The sequence below is a fragment of the Drosophila guanche genome, unplaced genomic scaffold (assembly GCF_900245975.1).
Source record: "Drosophila guanche unplaced genomic scaffold, DGUA_6, whole genome shotgun sequence".
NCBI lineage: Eukaryota > Metazoa > Arthropoda > Insecta > Diptera > Drosophilidae > Drosophila > Drosophila guanche.
This window is the reverse complement of record NW_022995743.1, coordinates 4,408,321-4,427,213: the sequence shown is the minus strand read 5'-3', so window position 1 is coordinate 4,427,213 and position 18,893 is coordinate 4,408,321. Positions and strand designations below refer to the sequence as shown.

The window sequence follows — 18,893 nt, the reverse complement described above, 5'->3', positions numbered from 1 at the left end:
GGTTCAGTGACTGCCATAAATTAACTTGTCTGAGGCCCAGTTCAAGCAAACTTCTTTGCCAGATTTTGCTAGGATTCCATCCACCCCTCACCCTGCTGCTGCTCACTTGGACTTGTAATCTGTTTCGCACTTAATGTTCCCTGCCCTGCCACGCCTCCTTGTCTCTCTCTCGCTCTCTACCTTATTTTGCTTGGCTTGTTTAAAGATCAATCGATAAATGGGTACTCCACATTGACTTGTCCACGTCAGCCGTCAATCAGTTTTGGTTCTACATCCAGCAAAAGATGTCACTAAACCATAACAAAACCAACCAGAAAGCTGACTCGAAGGGAGAACCGAAGCATTAAATACACTAACAGATAATCGTAGAACAATTTAAGGATTTGTTTCCGCTTCTTTCGAAAAATCTTTGTACCCTCTGCAAGGGTTTAACGAACTGATGCTCCTACTCAGCCTTCAATCAATTGTGGAGCACGACGCTGATGGTGGTGGTGTGTGAGACTTGAGGGGGGAGGCTGTGGGGTTGGCTGACGGCGGGGCTATGAAGGTAAAAGAGTGGAGTGGCTGTGAGGCCATGGGGCTATGTTCTAACGCTTTTGACACGTTTGGCAAATATTTGAGCACGTTCAATATTTTTCGAATCGGGAGCACATAGCCTCAGAAGGTGGATCCCTGGCAGCGAGAACCTCTGGCAAAAACAAAACCCTCTCATACCCTGCAATGGCGTGCCAGTGCGTGCTTTGGCCTTGGCTTGTGGCTTAATTAATTTTCGCTTCCGTTAACAATTTTTATGTGGACTTTACTTGGACTCCCTTGGGTGAGAGTCGTGGGTGTGGGTGGAGGAGCTTCTTGCATGCGATGATTCCGTGTTTATGGCCGCTTTAATTTGCCACTAATACGGGTCCGGGGTACGTTTGTGGCGGAATTATTTGCCGGATACATGCGATTAGTTTTGCCCAGATTGCAAATAGTTTTTTTTTTGTTTGTGTTCTCGTATTTTCGTTGTGGCCAAATGCGAAAGCGTGCAACAAGTTAATTACATAATTCAGCACCCGCCCAAGCATTCATTTTGTGGCATACTCACGGCGAGTATGTGATAAGTTATGCTACCCAAACCCTATGGGGAACCAGGCCAATGGGGGATTTCCGCATTAAACTAAATAAATACAACATTTTCTTTTGGCAATTCGAAATTCTGGTTAAATAGGCAACGACAACAAGAACAACAACAACAACAACAACAACAGCAGGAAACTTGTCCCAAAGAAAAATAAAATGAAATGAAATAAAATAGAAATAGCACAGCAGAAGCAACAGCAACAGCAAAAGCAAAAAAAAAAACGACTTAAAAAATAAGCTAAAAGTCTTTTGAAGTTTGCCAAAGAAAAAGCGAAGCAAAGAGAGGGTAAGAGAGGAAACGAATGAGAGGGATGAGAGAACCAAACAGCTCGCGATATAAAGTTGGGGCTTTTTGGCTTTGACGCACGTAGCTCCCGATTTGAAAGTTTGTCGTGTGTGCTCCCTCGCTCTCACACTCTCTCTCTCCAGCTCACTTTCCCTCTGTCCCGCTGTGTGTGTGTGTGTGTTTGTGTGTAGAGTGAATAACAGGGGATCGACAGAGTCGTGCTGCAGAATACATAGCCATCCCTCCACCTCTTGCAACTCCTCATTTCGTGTGCTGCATCGCTTTTATTAAGCTTATAAATTTTTTATTTAAGACTTTTCACTTTGAGCTGTTTGTGCACGCCTCGGGGCAGCATCAGCAGCAGTAGCGGCAGCAGCAGCATCCAGCAACGACAGCGAAAACAAGAACTGAACGACAATCATGTGACATTTATTTGAGACGCGCGGCAGAACATTTCAATTTCCCATATTCCACACCAACACCAACACCAACCTGCAACTCCCTCACCCACACCCCCTTTGCAGGCCATAAATTATCCAAATAGTTAATGCTGGGCAAAAAAACCAACAAAAAAAGTGTGATACATGGTGTGACAATTTCATTAAATGCCCAAGAGCCCAAAAGCAGCCACCAGCCACCAGCCCATCGCGTTGCACATGCATTTTTTATATCGAATATCAATAGTACAAAAAAATTGTGCCACCAACAATAAATAAAAAGAGAAATATGTGCATAAATTCGTACGTGTATGCATGTATGCATGTATATTGAATATTTGATAAACTGCAACAATGTCGCTCCCATGTCCCATGTGGCTTGACCGCTCTTTTGAGGCCTCGCCGTATTAGGTTTTCGAATATTTTAGCTTGCAAATGCAACGAAATCCATGTGCAGCAGGGACTTTATTTGATTTGATTTGTGGCACACACTAAGCCAGAGAGCGAGCGAGAGTTAGGCAAAACTACAAACTGCATATTTTCAGGGGACACACACAACGCCGATGGAACGATAAAGATACCCACTAAATGGGAGACTTTCGGGAATATATTCGAATTTTAAATGTTAAATATTGATGTGTTTGCGTAGTGAGTTTGGTAGATTAGTTCCTAATATCCTTATAACTATAATGTTTCTTCTAGCAAATACATTTCTATTCCATTTACCATCCCCATATTCTGAGCAAACGTCCCTCTACCTAGTTGACATGTCATTTTCTGCATTGGCTCCCACAGCTTCCATTTGTTACTCCATCGTCCATGCTGATAATACGGCAGTGGCACCACGTAGCGTATGCGTAATATGACTGGTTGTAAGTAGTAAGAGGCCAGCAGCCTCACGTGCTGCATATAAATTGCTTCGTTTCAACATTTTTCAAAATGGAAAACAGCAGAAAACCGAACATAGAAAAAAGGAAGGCAAAAACTCAACTCAAACTTTTGTTTGTCCCCAAAGTGAGGTGCAAATGACTTTTGTTCTTTTTTGGTCGTTTTGCCCTGCCGCCTGACAACTGTCGAAGTAGTCGAGAATCGAGCATGGAGCATCGAAATGACCAAAGCTTCGGCATTGCCTAAACGTGCGTGTGAATGACCAAAAACTGGACACGAACACACAAGTATTTATGGTAGATGTTTGGTGGGGGAGGGAATGAGATGAAAAGGGGGTGGCATATAGGAACTACATGTCGATGTGGGCAAAAGGAAATCAATTTCCATATGCAAAACTTTTTTAGTGCACGTGCTGGCGCAGAGGCAGGGAGAGTGAGTGCGAAAGAGAGAGTGTGTGGGCGGGGAGAGAAATCGAATTTTGTCCATAAAATATTCAAATTGTTCTGTATAAACGACGCATAAACATTCTTTGTGCATATCCCCCCTATTGACCAGGTGGGCATTGGTGGGTGGACACACACACCTGCATGCAGTGACCTGCCGCACACCCACAATACTCCATTTTGATCACACAGTTTCGGGAGGAGGCTGCTGTGCTGCTCCCTCCCTGAATCGCATAAATTTTTATGTTCAAATGCCAAAAGCCGTAGGCTGGTGGGGACTCTGAGTGGGAGTTGAAATTGTTTCTGAAGCCGGGTCTCGATCGCTTAATGTGCCCCGCGGCAGAAATTCAATTTGTAGCACATCCGTGGCCAACAGAGGCACAAAAAAGAGTAAAGAGAAAACTGCAAATGTGAAAAAAGTGCAAATGTCCGACTGAATGAGCGAAAGCAAAGCGAAACGAAACGAAACGAAACTGAAGCTGAAACAGAAACAGAAGGAAAAACAGAAACAGCAACTGAAACACAACAACTGGAAAAGTCTACCCCGGGGGCATGCACCCAATTCTGACACCACAAAAGATACGAGAGGAAAGAGGCTGGGTTGCAGTGGCAGGACCTCTGTTGGGGGTTGCTTCTACTTTGCTATGCGAGCGAACGATTGATTGAAAATTGATTTCATTATGAACCTGTGATGCATTCAGGCATCCTTACCCTCTCGACACCACACACACACACACACACACACACACATGCGATATTCATTCAACACCCTGACAATCCCCTAACCAATGGATGCCATCCAACACCATTCAGCCATCCGTCCATCCATCCATCCATTCCCACGGTATCTTCAGTTGATAATTGGATTTCGAAAGGTTCTCTTCACTCCCCACCAAATCCCTTGCCGTCTCTAGAAGTGTTTTGTGCATTTCCTTTTCAAATTAGTTATGGAATTTTCGCTGTATTTAAATTGTTGTATCCCCTCCCCCCATATCGAAGTTCTCAAGACCTCAAGGGAGTGGTGGCTGGGCAACATCTGAGGCAACATCAGCCAGCCAGCCTCCCACCCAGAGATCCAGGAAATTAAGCCGCTTATGGCCAGAGCCCTTTGCGTCCCTTTTGTTTCTTTTTTAATGCCCAGACCGTGGTGCCATGGTCTACCATGGTCTGTGTCCCTCGCGCCACGTTCTTGGCCATATTCCGTTTCCGTTTTGGCGGTGCTCCAGCCGGCCGGCCCAAAAATATTACTCAGTTGCCATTTCACTTAAGATTCCCGGCTGGCCAAGTGCACTTGTGGCTGCTGCTGTCTGTCGCGTAGCGTATTTAGCATAAAAGGTAGCGCCATGTCTTCCGCATGGTCTTTGGGTGCTTTTGATGTCTGCCATTGTTGATATTTTGCATCAAAATTCGGACAGGGAAGTGGGTAGTGGGAGGATGCGGCGGAAACCATGCGGAAGTGGCGACATTTTTGAATGTCACTCGGCATTTTGAGGTTGCCGCAAAGTGCGCAGCTCAGAATTTGCATAATGCCAGCAGGAGTAGGGGCTGCGGTCTGGGATTGGGAATGGAATGGGACCGGGATGGGATGGGATGGCCGTCCGTCTCGGGTTTCTATGCAAATGTGAACAAGATGCGTGTGCCATTTGTTGGGGCCATGAGATGATGATCCTTGTAAATATGAGTTGAGTTGAGTTGAGTTGGCCGGGTTAAAAGTGATTTGATACCCAAGTGGGCGACACCTAATATCAACAACAAAACACAAAATTTGAGCCTCTGAAAGATGACTAGTCCGCGGAGCAGGAAAGCTCCCATAGAAAAGGAAAATGACAAACTGGTTTGCGTCTCGGGGGACGCCAGGGCGCAGCTAATCTCACGGATACCCCGCGAACTGGACAACTTCTGGCGCATGGATACGCGCGTGCCGGGTGGCCTGATAAACGGCCACGCCTACCTCAATTCGCCCATTTTGAACAAATCGCTGGCCTTTAGCGGCTACGAGCGGCGAGTGATGTCCATTCACGGCATGCTGCCGGTGGCGGTGCGCACCATGGACGAGCAGGTGGCCGCCTGCAAGATGCTTCTCAATCAGATGACCACCCGGACACAGCAGTTCATGTATCTGCGCAATCTTGGAGGCACCAATCGGCAGCTATTCTACCGCCTGCTGGAGACCAACTGGAACACCTATATGCCAGTGCTGGAGAGCTCGAACACGGACTTTTTGATCAAGTTTCACAGTCTGTTCTATCACAAACCGCAGGGCATGTACATCACGATCAAGGATCTGGGCCATGTGGGTCAGATGCTCAGGAATTGGCCACGTCGCACGGTGCGCTGTGTAATGGTCAGCAATGGCGCCTCCGTGCTTAGCATCGGTGACTATGGCATCAATTCCATGGCCGTTCTATTGTCCATTTTGCATCAGAATGTCATCTTGGGCGGCATACATCCGGACTTTTGTCTGCCCCTGTTGCTGGACGTGGGCACCGACAACGAGGAGCTGCTGCAGGATCCCCTGTACATGGGTCTGCGAGAGCATCGTACATCCCACTTGAAATTCCACCAGCTCTTTGACGAATTCGCACTGTCCGTGCTGCAGCAGTTTGGCTCGCGAACGACCATCCTGTGCAAGAACTTTGATGCCCACAATGCCATCTATCAGCTGGAGAAGTACCGAAAGTTGCAGTGCTTCATGGACATTGACTTCCAGTGCCAGGGGGCCTGCGGCCTGTCCGGCGTGATTGTGGCCAATCGTCTGAAGAGAATGCAATTCAAGTGCAACACTTTCCTCTTCTATGGCACCCATGCCATGAACATTGGCATGGCCCGCCTGTGCCTTGCCCTCTTCAAGAAGGAGGGTCTCATCGAGGGCACAGCACGGGAGCGCATTTGGTTCTTCGACAACAAGGGCCTGGTGGTGGGCAATCGAAAGGGCATACCAGCGGTGCTGCGCGAGTTCATCAACTGTGGGAAGCCAACCACGGATCTGGCGGAGGCCATTGACCAGATACGCCCCAATGTCTTGGTCGGTGCCGGCGGGCAGCCGAATGTCTTCACCAAGGAGGTGCTGCGTGCCATGGAGCGTAGCGCCGAGCTGCCCATCATCTTTGCCATGTCGCGGCCCATCGAAAATGCCGAGTGCTCCGCCGAGGATGCCTTCACCTACACCAAGGGTCGCTGTATCTTTATCACGGGCTCGTCGCTGCCGCGTGTGAAGTATGCCAACAAATGGTACCAGCCGGGACGCAGCAACAGCATCTATCTGCAGCCGGGCATCCTGCAGGGCATCCTGCTGTCGGGCATGACCACCGTGCCGGATGAGACCTTCCTGGTGGCCGCCGAACGCTTGGCCTGGCTCGTCTGGCCCGACGACTTGGCCCAGCGCAATGTTTACCCACCGATGCGGAAGATTCAGTGCATCAATCAGCGCATTGCAGAGGCCGTCTTTCTCTATGCCTACCGCAAGGGTTTGGCCACGCTCTGGCCAGAGCCTAAGAATCCCACCGAGTACATCAAGAGCCAAAAGTACGACTCCAGCTATGGGCAGGTGGCCAGTGAAGTGTACTGCATGGAGGATAGTGTAATTTCCACAACCGAATCCCACAAATACTTCAAGGAGAACACATAGATTTCACAATGTTATTAAAGAGCTAAAGTGAGAGAGAGTTGAGGGGAAAATTGCATGGCATATCATATCTAATAACAGTTGTTTGCCCGGTCCTTGGGCGGGGGATCGGGGGATCGGGGATCGGGTTCTAGGGTTCTGCATATTGATTTCGATTCAAAGCGTACAAGTGCCCAGAGTCCTGTGGCAGTGGCCCACCAGCGTGCAATTAATTGCATGCAATTTTCATGTGTCAACTCATGCTGTGTGTTTGTGTGGGTGAGAGAGAGGGTTTGGTGCAAGGGGCTGGCTGGAAAAGTCTCCAGTGGGGCACTATATGACGTTGACACTATACCAACAAGCACACAAATGTGCAATGAACACGACGAGATACCCTGTGATGTAGTACCACGTTTGTACATATTACAAGAGATCTTTGATGATTATTACAATAGGAATCGCTATAAATTCATAGCATTTACATCTATATGTCTTGCAGTGTAACAAGTGACTCTTTCTGCCTGTCATACCCCAACTTGTGCCTTGCAAAATAATAGAAAACAGCCACCATGAAATGCTATGAAACAAAGCCACAACAAAAAGTCAGACGAATTTAATTGCATGAGTATTTGATTGTGTTTGTGTGTATGGGTGTGTGAGTGCCGTTCTGCCAGTGACAGGTGCGTGTGTGCCGGAGAAGCATGATGTTTCATTTCATTTATCAAATATGGAAAATGAAATGCATTCGGCATTGTGTCGGGTTTTTGTCTGTCACATTGAATTATTTGCTTAGTTTCTGTTGCCTGCCTTTGCCTTCCATTCAAACCATCGATCGTTTATCGGCACTGGAGGCCACAAATGAATACAGAGAGAAAGAGAGAGACTTTCCAGAGAATGTAACACGAATTTTCATTAGTTTGTAGGGTAGCTGTGTCCCCCATTAGGCTGGTCCCCAGGAGATAACTTCGTAACCAATTGCTTTTAGGCTCAGCGCATCAATATCGTGGTCCGACAGCTCCCGGATCACACTCGCCACGTTCTTTGAGCTCTGAAAAATGAGAATTGAATGCATGTAAGCACAGGTAAGCATAGAGTTGTAACCTATAACACCTTACCATAGCTGCCTCTACCATTGTTTTGAACTGTGCACTGCGCAAGGCCTCGTAGAACTTGCCAAATAGGGGACTGCGCTGGCGCTTCTCACTGATGAGCGCCACAAAGCGGTCACGAGGCAGATGTGTCAGTAAATCCCGCACAAAGCTGATAAAGGAACCCACTGATTCCCCTTCATATAAAGGCCCTTGCGGCATGAGCACTAGAATCACCTCCTCCTCGGTGTCCCATCGAGCGCCCTGGACATTGTACACACTGCGACGCTGGACACGATTTCTATAGCGCTGGGAGTAGATGGGCCAATACCGGTCTATGGATCCGGCAACAGTATCGTTGAGGTGCACAAAGTTGACTATCTCCACGACCTCTGGCAGGGCCTCTGTGCGCTGCTGTAATCGCTTAAAGTCGGAACTGCGTAGAAAGTTCACAGCCTTGCGGAAACCCGAGTCGGTGATCATGTGCTTTGCCACCAGTTCATCGATGGTGACACTTGGTATAAGTTTCGTAAAGTCGCGCAGTTCATTGATAAGCTCCGGTGAATATCGGACTTGTCTGTGATTCCGATGAGCATGGGCCGAGACCAGCACTAGCCCGAACAGCAGTAGATGAAGCATTTCAATTATTTAACGCAATATTTCTACACTAATCTCTTTGATCTGCTCTTCGCACAACTGTTTCACGCTTACTCCGCTTATTTTTGTTTTGGTGCAGATTTCTGTTTATGACCCATTTACTGCTACCTAAATTACGCCTACACTGGGGGTATATACGACACTGGCAAAGTCTGCCAAGCTGGGTAGTAAACGACTGCAGCAGTAATTAATGTTCATTTATGTTTCGGGGGGGGAATATTGTATGACTATCGCCACTGTTTAAAAGTGCAGCTTTTGCTTTGATGTTTCGATTTCAAGGGTAAAAGAAACGTCGAGCCGCTGAAGCTACTTTTCCTTATCTTGCAATTGCAAGAGCGCCAGAGCGACTCTCTTCGTCTCTGCTTTGTGCTCCAAAACAAACGGAACGGCGCTCGCAGCCAAAGCAGGCAGTTAGAAGGTAGGGAAAGAAAGTTTTACTCTCCGTATCTCATTGTGTCCCACTCCCCTTGACTCTCAAATACACGTGTGCATGGGCACACACATTGTGAACCTCAGATTAGCTGCCTGATCGATGTTCCACCTTATATTTTGCATGCCTTGCGCGAGACTGCAGAAACAGCTATAAATTCGACTGCCTACAGTCGCTTCCCCCAAAATTGACCACACCAAGAAAATAGACAAAATCAAAATTCCGTTTTGTTTGCTTATTAAAGAATCTTATCACATTTATTTACTGCATTTTCTTTATATGTGTTTACAGCTAATTTGTTTTTGTTTTATTTCATTGAATTATTCTGTTTTCCAAATGATTCTTTTGTTTTGTTGTTGGAATATTTTATAGCTCATGAATCATCAATTTGCGTTTGTTTTCTTGTTTCAATTGGTTAGAATTGAACCACATTCGAATGTTTTTTTGTAATTTAAGCGCAAATTCTCCTTTATTGTATGAATACTTTGTAAAAGTTGTTTATCTATGTGTGTGTTTTTGTTTGTGTATTGTATGCATGTATTTATATATATAGCGATTAATTTATTATTAATTATTACTATTTTTACAATAAATTGTGTTTTAAGTACTCAATTAACATTAATTTCCATCTTTAATTGCCATCATGGCAATTGATTTATGTTTTCTGTCAGTTTTTTCTCATGTTTTCAATATCTTTTTACTCAACATCATGTGATTGTCATACAAAACATTTCACATAATCTTCAAATTATTTACAATAAAATTCTTGAACACAAAAACTACCGAAGGCAACAAAAAATATCATATGGATTCATTAAAGTTAGAAGCTCAGAGCATTAGTAGCTTTTTTAATATTTTCCATTGCTTTTTTATGTTTTGGTTTCTTTGTAGTTAGTAATTTTTTATTTTTAGTATGCAGCGATAAAATGTTAATTATATTTTTCCTATTTTTTCGGTTGGGAAACATTAAAAATTTTGCTGAGAAAATCTTTAGAAAAATATTGTTGTTGAGAGTGTTTGTGTGTAGATAATGAATTAGTTAGTGTTCCTTTCATTTTGTTTTCCTCTATTTCTGCAAATGCTCGTACCTTTTCGGGGTTTACTGTTCTGTGAAGCGTTTAGTTTTTCCATGGTTTATGCTCTTTTTATGGCAGTGTCAAAGTATTTTCTTCATATTAGGAATACGATTCTCCGCCTGCCTAATCCTGCCGCTCAGCCATAAATACAAATGTATTACTAAATGCATTTGGGTGTGTCTGTGTGTTTGAGCTGCTTTTTGCTTAAAAAAACGCACATATCTGCCACACCAACTTACCTAAAACTAGGGATTAAGTAATCTCATGAGCATGTCGGATGCTGGTCTCAATGCAGTACGTACTTTATGTACGATATCTATACGTGTATGGTTAGTACTAGATGTTATCTAGATGCTAATATATGTATTTATGTATAACTATATTTATTGCTTATCGTAAACATTAGAGGCCAACGCACAATCTATACAAGAGCGAGTTAATGCCAAATAGCGAATCGTTCAAAATCAAAATCAAATCGTAGAAACGTTAAATCAATGCCTGGTTAAATATCTTATCGTCTAAAGCAGTTCTACTATATACAAAATCCTCTTCATTCTCCTCTATATCTCTGCATCTGGTGTGCGTCATGGAATCTGTCTCGGTTCTGTTTTGGCTATATTATAAGTTGGTTCCGTACTTGTCTATGACCTAAACATTGGGCAGATATTCACACACATATCATACATGCGTACGCGTACATGTATAAATATATAGTAATTTATGCGTATAATCTTAGACTATGTTTTAGTTAAACAAATATTGCTAAGTAATATACAAATTCGTTTAAGATCTTCCCAACCCCAAAAACCCAAAATGGCCAAGCGACGAGTTCTCGAAAACATAACATAAATCGAAATCAGTATTAAAAGTGAGCTATGTATGTATAATTATACTTGTCAGATTCTCACTTTAGGTGGTTTTGTGTATCCTTAACCGTAGCTCGAAATAGATATAGAGATTCTCTGTGTCGGAGAGTGTATTCTGTGTGTGTGTGTGTTTGTGTGTGTCTATGCTGTGTGTAAAACCGTAAATTTCCATTTGATTTATGGCAGGATCCTTTTGCTAGTAACTTTTATCGTTTACTCCATCTTTGTATATCAGTTAGTTAATGTCGAAATCAATCAAATATTTGACGCTGACAACATCTCAAAACGAACAGAAAACGCAATGGCAAACGTAACGAAGGTGTTGATCATAATCAAAAAACTCATTGAAATTATCCGAAATATTGTCGATGCTAAAAGCTTAAAAATTTCAGTCTTTGTAGTTGGTTTCTGCTCGGCTCTTGTCACATGATTTTTTCCCCATCCTGGCCTTTCCATCTCACCATCTTCTCCCATCGCTGCTTACTGTGTTTGGTTTTGCTTCATCTCCTCTCCACCTGAAATAATAAATACACCAATGGAAACACATATTAAATCGAGAAAATGCATTTATGTACATTTATATAGTATGGGGTCAGGGCATTGGGAAACTGGTGAGGGTTTGGTTAGAGGCATCTCCTCTTGGTGGGGGAGGGCGGGTGCGGTTTCAATTGCGGGTTGTCTTACAACCTCCACTCAACTTACATTTACATTTTAACTAGAAACTTTAGAAACGAGCAAACATGGCAAGCACGAACACGAAAATGTACAGTATGTGGTGGGCGGGCGGCACGCCTCCCTCCGACGATGATGACAAGAACTCGGAGCTATATAAGTACTCTGTTGGGGCAGCGGCAGGAACATCGGCAGCAGTCCAGGGGAGGGTAATGGACAAAGGACATAATATTAGGTTAGAGTTTTGGTTAGGGTTTACATACACACTCGAAAGAAAATTGTTTGAAATTGTTGTGCTTGAAAAATAAAACCTTTTTGGAACCGGAAAATGTTTGACAATTGTCAGCAAATGTTTTTCCATTGGTTTATTTTTTTTAGAAAAAGAATATCCACACTGGAATGCTCGAATTTCTATGCAATGCAGGATATTTTTTCAATTAAAAACTAAACACTTTTTCAACTCAAATTTAAAACTAAATTCGAGTGTTGTTCTACTGTGAATGATAGTGGGTTTTAATGGGTTTTGGTTGTGGTGTTGGTTTTGGATTCTGTTTCCATTTCTGGGCTACTCACTTCTGGGTCAGACCAGGGCATCATTGCTGAAGACATCGTTGACATGTTTGCCATTGCTGCTAACAGAACCTGCCTTGTCCTTGAGGCCGCATTGCTGAAACGAGCGAGTGGGAGAATGGTAAAGAATGGAAGTTATGTAGGTTTCTATGCGCACAATATTTGCTAGCAAATTAGAAAATAATTAAAACACAAAGAGGCAGCCCCCAGGCCGTGCCGCAACGCACCGCACCTGGCGCTGAAAAATTAATTAAAACAATTAACGGCAGATGGTGCGGGCCCCTGCCCCCACGGCAATTACCGAAATAAGCGTATAATTTTGGATTTCTCAAGAAATGAATTGAAGTGTGCTGAAACCCACCTCCTGTTTGGCCTGCCATTGTTTCATGGCCGATTTGTATTTCTCGAACTCGTTGCACCAATGCGAGTAGATCTTCTGGTAGTCCTGCTTCTGCGAAGGAGGCGAGCATCTGTCGGGGGAGATAGAGAGAGAAAGAGAGAGAGAGAGAGAGGGAGGAAAACACGTTATTGACAGTTCCGGTTTCGGCCTCAAGAGAAAAGTTGGGCCAAGCTGCTAATTGCGATGCCGGAGCTTGAGACTCACCTGTGCGCGTCCACGGTTACCCCGTAGCTGCAGAGCAGGGTGCCATCCAAGTAGCTATCATAGCGGCCGCCATCGCCCTCATTAACCGCCAGCAGGACGAGGCCGCCCTCGTTCGTTTCAATGTATTTGGTGGGCGTGTAGCGTACCTCATAGCTGCCAGACAGAGAAGAGAGAGATAAAGATAGCGAAATAAATAGAGGGGAAGCGACGTGTTTAGAGAGCGAGAGATTTTCCATTTTCCCAACCTCGTGAACGCATTGAAAACGCACAATAAAAATCAATATATATACACTTTGTGTGTGTGTGTGTGTGTGTGTGTGTGTGCGGCAGACAGCGACTTTTGTCGCTGTGGCAAAAGAAAGTTGAAAGTTTTTCCATTACTTGAAACCCCTAAAAGTAGAAGGAGCTGGGGGGGGCTGGGCTTCAAGTCGGAGCAGCATCCCCAGTCAAATAAGCGTAAATGCCAAAAAGCAGACTTGGAGAGCATTTTAAAGTGTCAATTTACCGCAGCATTGGCAGCAGCCAGAGCTAAGTGAGATGAAGCGAAGTTTCCCCAACCATTTTATTATTTGCTTTCAATTTTTCAAGAGATTCAAAGAGATAGATCTGGGGAAATAGATATATAAAGACTGCCGACTGCCGACTGCCGACGACACTTACCGTCCCTTCTCCGTGGAGTGATGATACCATCGCGTCTGCTTCTTTCGCAGCACCTCTGGCATCTTGACGAAGCACGAGAGATGCAGTGTCTGGCCGTAGGAGGAGGTGACACGCTTGCGGAGCACACTCGTATCGCAAATGCCCGACGTCTCGTTGGCCACATCCTGCAGAAGGCCAAGCTGGTACGGGCGGCAGGCATTCACCTCCTGGTCCCAGCCACAGTAGGGATCGGCCACACAGCGGAAACAGCTGTCGTAGCGGCGGGCACACATGGCAATGTCTATCTGCTTCACCTGATGATCGGTGGCCAGGTAGAGGGAGCCCGTCTTCTGGCTGAGTATCAGTTCGCGGATGGGTTCGTTGTGCGGCGATGCCTCGAAGATGTCAATCAGATTGGAGTGCCGCTGGCCATAGTGCATGAACTGCACAATCTTGTAGATTTGTCCCGAACTGGTGGCCACAAAGTACACCAGAAACTCCTGGTTCAACTTGTCGATGCGTATCCTAGGGCGGAGATAAAACAAAAAAGAGAAAACCACAAAAGAGAGAGAGAGAGTCGTTAGAGCAGGGGAAGTGGCAGGGCAGCCACATTGGTGGCAAGAGCTTAACTAAAAACACATCCTGCGGCACACTGTTCACAAGTTCCGGCCAAGTCAAAACATTTCTCGCTGCCAGAACTACAGTCTCTCTGTGTCCATGTCTCACTGTCTCCAGGCTAGAGCCAGGAACCTCAGAGAGTGAGACAAATGTCAACAGGGATGCACGCTGCAGTGTGGCAGTGTGGCTGTGTGGCCTGTGGCTGCCTGCCAAGGAGCGACTTGCAAACTGGCAACTGGCAACTGGCAGCGCTAATGAATATAATTTTCACTTACTTGTCCACCACCAGCTTGGTGAGTATTATGTCTCGCTTGAAGAAGACCGGATTGCCAAATTCATGATCGACCGCCTTGTCCATTAGCGGATGTTTACGTATGAAATTCAACACGGAGTCCGGCAGTGTGGCGGTGTCGTTGTGGCATGTGCCCGGACGTGGCTCCGGCACTTTCTGGTTGAGTACGGGCAGCCAGGCGCTGTTCGAGCTAGCCTGCTCCTTGTATTTTCCTAAGTGGATGAGAGAGAGAGAGAGAGCATCAGTATGGTGCCATGGAGTATGCCACACTTAATTTATGTGTGTCGTCAGTGCGAGTGTTTTTTTGTGGCAATGGCTGATTTGTGGCAAACAGACAGCAACAGCAACAGGAGAGAAAAAAAATATAAAAATACATTTTTGCCATCATATCCTGGGTGGCCTTCAATGTGGCTTCAAGTGTAGCTGTTGCATAATCGTTTCTTCCCATAATTAATTGCTGTGGCTTTTCCCCCCAACACATTTTTTTGCCTCTGCACTCAACGTTCTTGTCCTCGTCCTGTCTGTCTGTCTATCTGTATCTGTGTTGGCCTGTGGGCATGTGTGTGTGTGTGTGTGTGTGTGTGTGTGGTATCTGTGTCTCTGTGCAACATGCCCGCAAACTTTCCGTAATGAATTTTAAGTGTATGCCAGATTTTTTACTCCACTTGCCCTGTGGCATTCTGTGTCTGCCGCTGTCTGCCTGATTGTCTGCCTGTCAGTCTTGGCAGAGCTCCATACACAGAGAGAGAGAGAGAGAGTGAGAGAGAGAGAGAGAGAGAGAGTGAGAGAGAGAGAGAGAGCGAAGAAAACACATTCTGAGCCACACAACTTTATGGTGTTAATGAACTTTTTAAAACCATACACCAGATGTCGATATATCGACTGCAAGATACCCGCTAGTCACATAAAAGTGGAGGCAAAGTATCTGTGTGAAAAAATGCTGTACCTCTACAGGGTATGCACATGTTTACCCTACCCCACTCACATGAGCTTTTCCCTAAATCGATGCCCGGCAAGCAACTTTAAACCGTGCAAAGAAATTCAAGATGGATCTGAGCTGCGAACTCTGGGTGAGGAACTCTACGACTACGAGAAGCAGCGTACTCCCATCAATTCAATGCGCGCCATTAAACGCACGAATTCCAGGCGCAAAGAACAGAGAACCCAGGACCCGGGACTCCACCTGTACGCGTAATTCCAATCGCAGTTGTTGCAAGAAAAAAATCCACACACAAGAATTATGGCCAATGCAATAAATCAGAAGGGCACACCCGTATAGGTGAGGGTATAGAGACTCCCCCTGAAACTCACCTTCAAATGCCGCATTGATGTCCCTGATGTCATAGCTGCAGACAGCGGAACCAATCAGACCGTTCGTATTCGTTGTAAATGTGGCATAGAACTTGCTGTCGTCGCTGGGCATCTTGTAGACCGATTGAATCTCGTTGAAGTAGAAGGGAAACTCGCTGGAAATGCTGCAGTTCATGCGTGCCTTCAGGTACGTGGCCCAGTTCTGGCTCATCATGTATTTGCCACCGCGATCGTTCTTGCAGACGCGTGCCACACGCGAGTAGACCTCCTTGCCGCAGTTGATGTACTCCACGGCATGTTCCCGGAAGAAGAAGTAAACAAATTCCCCAATCTCGAATGAGCCCACAAAGTTTGGTTCTGCAAAATGGGAAGAATCAGAGATTAGTTTATAAACATTTGAAGGATGCTGCTGTTCAACTTACTGTCCAATAGCTTGGAGTCATATTTCACTGTACGCTTAAAGTTTGCCTCCTTGCGGCCGTTGGTCAGATTGTAGAGATCCGAGCGGAAAATAACCGAATCGGCCTTGGTGAACTCTGCATTGGTGCCGGCATACTGCATGGAGATAGAGTGACAGAGAGGTTGTTTTGAGTATACGGCATAGGGATGATAATGTCTTGGTTAAGGCCTCAACATCACGCATACACCCAGTAAGCCCAGGCAGGGGCACGCATGCACACAATTACGCATAAAGTGTACGCACGTGCCTCCCTCTTCTATTGCTCGCTCTAATTTAATTTCAGCTGCTTTATTGCTGCTGCTGCTGCTACTGCCTCGCTCTGTCTTTAAAATTTGTCTTTCCTCTGCCTCAAACACACACACACACACACACACACACACACACACACACAACTTTTCCGTTGACTTCCTTCCCTTCCATGCGGTGCCCCTCCTACACTTTACTTTACTTTTGTAATTTTATTACAATTGACATTTTTTCTTTTTATTTCTGCCTTGCTCCCTTTGCGTTTTCTTTTTCTTTGCCTTTGCCTTTTCTTCGTTTCGCTTCCTGAACTTACCAGCGCGGGCAAACCAAAGGGATTTCCGTTTTCCACATAGACGGCGGTTGAGTTGTCAGCGGGATCGTAGGGACACTTGCCAATGCCCAGGCCAACGCCGGGCACGTACTGGGATCTGGGTAAATGTGTTAAGTTTGCCTAAGGGTTGCCATTCGCGGGGGAGGTTCGTGTTTGAGTTGGGATGGAGAAAGAGAGAAGAACAGGAGAAGAGAAAAGCGCATTAGTTGACTTGAATTTTGGGCAGAAAACTTGACTGACATTCACAATTAGTCAGTCAGAGTCGCACACAATCCTTTTCCCCAAAACCCAAAACTTTTCCATACTTACATTTATAACATAATCCTTGGGATTGTGGGCATTCGTGCCGCACACATAGAGTCGATGTCCATTGAACTTCATTGGCTGTATGACGCGTATGTGATTGCGGCATTCCACCTTCTTGTCGTTTGCCATTTAATAGATGTTTCGTTTAATGTAATTGTTGTAGTTGCATATAAATGTTGGAAAATCAAAATTTGTAAGCCAAAAATCAAAATTGTAACAAAGATGCAAATGGAAATGGGGAAATGGCAAAGGCCGTGGCATGAGTACAGGATCCAAACAATTTCAATTTCATACACAATTTTGCACATGCTTTGGTCAGAGAGGTTAATACATAAAATCTATGTATGCATATGTATGTATTTATGTATGATATTCAGACTCACCTCCCGCTTGCCCTTGGACACACAGTTGAGAATGTCGGAGCCGGTGGGTTCCAGTATGAGAACATCGCGCTGTAAAACAAATTGAAGCAGGGTGAAATTTTTTCAATTTTCCAAAGTTTATTGAAAGCGTGCTGGAATGTGATGTTGCGGCGATGGCACGCACCCCCCCAGTGTTTTTTTTTCTTATTTTTTGTGCGGCACAAACATTTTTCTTCCCCATGCACTGCAGGAAAATGCTTAGCAACTTACAAATTTGTTTTTGAAAATAATAGAACAATTAAACAATTGAATTAAATCAACTCTTTGTAGGGCTTTAAGTATTTCGATATTTCTTTTATTTATTTCTTTTTCTTTCTTTCTCTCAGTGTACGCTCCATCTTTATTTGTGTTTGTCCTGTCTTTGTACGTAGCTCACGTTGCAGCATTTGTTTATTTAATTCGATTTTGTTGTTGTTTTGCTGTTGCGACAGCACATCTGAATCTACAATGTAGAATCCTACTACCCGTTCCACGGAATGATTCAATAAATTTGAAGACCATTTCAGCCAGAATTCTTTGCCAAAGTGAAAGCCACAAATCAATGGCAGCGAGCGAGAGAGCGCGAAAGAGAGAAATGCAAAAGCCATCGACTGACAATTTTTATGCTTGACATATAGACACAATATCCGGTGCCTGCTGCTGGATGGATGCACTTTCCCACTTGCACTTGCCTTGGCCATTGCTCGAGAGAGTGATAGAGAGAGGGAGTGAGAGAGGGAGTGTCAGCGGGGGTGGGCAATCGTGCGGCTAAGTGCTGGAGGGGCCTCGACTTGAAATGGAATGGAATTCCTTCGGCGACCCGCTCAGAAGTCAGCACAAATAATTGCTGTTAAAAGCATTTGGCTCCTGGCTCCTGGCTCCTGGCTCCTGGCTCCTGGTCAGGAGAAGTAGCAGCCATGGCCCCAGATTGCAGCCAAAGAAAAACGAACACAAGTAAAAAGAAAACTCAACTCAACGTAAAACGCTTGAGCGGACAGAGGCGGATATTGACAGTTGAAGATGGAATCATTAAAGTGCAATTGTGTGCTGTCACAGATGAAACTCTGCAAAATGGTTTCCCCGGGAAGACACTCTGAGAGTTGGAAGGAAGTAAAGGATGGTTGGATGGATGCGGATGGGCAGGGACACTTACCTCGCAAATCGATTGGCTTATGTTACGCAGATTCAGCCGAAAAATGCGATCCCTGCAAGAAGAGAAAACAGAATGAAAAAAAAAAAGAGACAAATGATTAGTCAGCTAAATGATTAAAGAGGCAAACTTTGTCGCAGCAAAAACGACACGACACGGAGGACACACTCGACACATGACCTAATCCCTGACTCGTGCCAGACGATAGGTTAATGCCACACCAGTTGCCACCTGTCTGCGTTTTGGGGGGGAGGCAGAGGTTGCGGGTGTCAATGTCTTTTTATTTTGAAAAATTGTCAAACCCCCTACCGGTAGCTGGTTGATGCACCTGCTGTGCGGCCTGTCAAGCCCTGCCAGCGTACTTATTGCAGTCACTGTGCCTGTGATTGATTGATATGT

General features: G+C 45.1%; 3 protein-coding genes across 5 annotated transcripts in view; 1 reads left to right on the top strand and 2 right to left on the bottom strand.

Moving 5' to 3' along the window:
- The first annotated feature begins 4,938 nt into the window (after positions 1 to 4,938).
- Positions 4,939 to 6,890, top strand: LOC117592293 (NADP-dependent malic enzyme). The gene is made up of 2 exons (XM_034285960.1): positions 4,939 to 6,811; positions 6,880 to 6,890. Exon 1 carries the CDS (start codon positions 4,954 to 4,956, stop codon positions 6,799 to 6,801), a length of 1,848 nt encoding a protein of 615 aa, XP_034141851.1. The 5' UTR covers positions 4,939 to 4,953; the 3' UTR covers positions 6,802 to 6,811; positions 6,880 to 6,890.
- Positions 6,891 to 7,538: 648 nt separating this feature from the next.
- On the bottom strand, positions 7,539 to 8,586 carry LOC117592297. Its single transcript, XM_034285967.1, has 2 exons — positions 7,893 to 8,586; positions 7,539 to 7,825 (listed from the first exon to the last, which is right to left on the bottom strand). Exons 1-2 carry the CDS (start codon positions 8,502 to 8,504, stop codon positions 7,718 to 7,720), a joined length of 720 nt encoding a protein of 239 aa, XP_034141858.1. The 5' UTR covers positions 8,505 to 8,586; the 3' UTR covers positions 7,539 to 7,717.
- A 2,367-nt stretch (positions 8,587 to 10,953) lies between these two features.
- LOC117592289 (semaphorin-2A) overlaps positions 10,954 to 18,893 on the bottom strand; it is a 43,846-nt gene continuing 35,906 nt past the window's right edge. Inside the window, exons 4-16 of one of the 3 annotated variants that reach the window (XR_004574515.1) lie at positions 18,498 to 18,549; positions 17,327 to 17,395; positions 16,947 to 17,057; positions 16,620 to 16,757; positions 16,023 to 16,155; positions 15,601 to 15,957; positions 14,273 to 14,501; positions 13,401 to 13,904; positions 12,741 to 12,893; positions 12,498 to 12,606; positions 12,140 to 12,233; positions 11,597 to 11,731; positions 10,954 to 11,409 (exon numbers count right to left, since the gene is read on the bottom strand). Coding sequence is in view for 1 of the 3 variants with exons in the window: in XM_034285956.1 (XP_034141847.1) it covers positions 12,147 to 12,233; positions 12,498 to 12,606; positions 12,741 to 12,893; positions 13,401 to 13,904; positions 14,273 to 14,501; positions 15,601 to 15,957; positions 16,023 to 16,155; positions 16,620 to 16,757; positions 16,947 to 17,057; positions 17,327 to 17,395; positions 18,498 to 18,549 (1,942 nt within the window). In the remaining 2 variants the exon portion in view is untranslated. The remainder of the gene's footprint in view (positions 11,410 to 11,596; positions 11,732 to 12,139; positions 12,234 to 12,497; positions 12,607 to 12,740; positions 12,894 to 13,400; positions 13,905 to 14,272; positions 14,502 to 15,600; positions 15,958 to 16,022; positions 16,156 to 16,619; positions 16,758 to 16,946; positions 17,058 to 17,326; positions 17,396 to 18,497; positions 18,550 to 18,893) is intronic. The other 2 variants (XR_004574516.1, XM_034285956.1) reach the window with 2 other exon arrangements.

What these genes read in the sequence shown, in the direction of transcription:
- LOC117592293 (XM_034285960.1), top strand. Translation starts at nt 4,954, where the DNA reads ATGACTAGTCCGCGGAGCAGGAAAGCTCCCATAGAAAAGGAAAATGAC.
- LOC117592297 (XM_034285967.1), bottom strand. Translation starts at nt 8,504, where the DNA reads ATGCTTCATCTACTGCTGTTCGGGCTAGTGCTGGTCTCGGCCCATGCT. An exon ending in CAATGGTAGAGGCAGCTATG is followed by an intron (nt 7,826 to 7,892) that starts GTAAGGTGTTAT and finishes CTCATTTTTCAG; the next exon opens with AGCTCAAAGAACGTGGCGAG.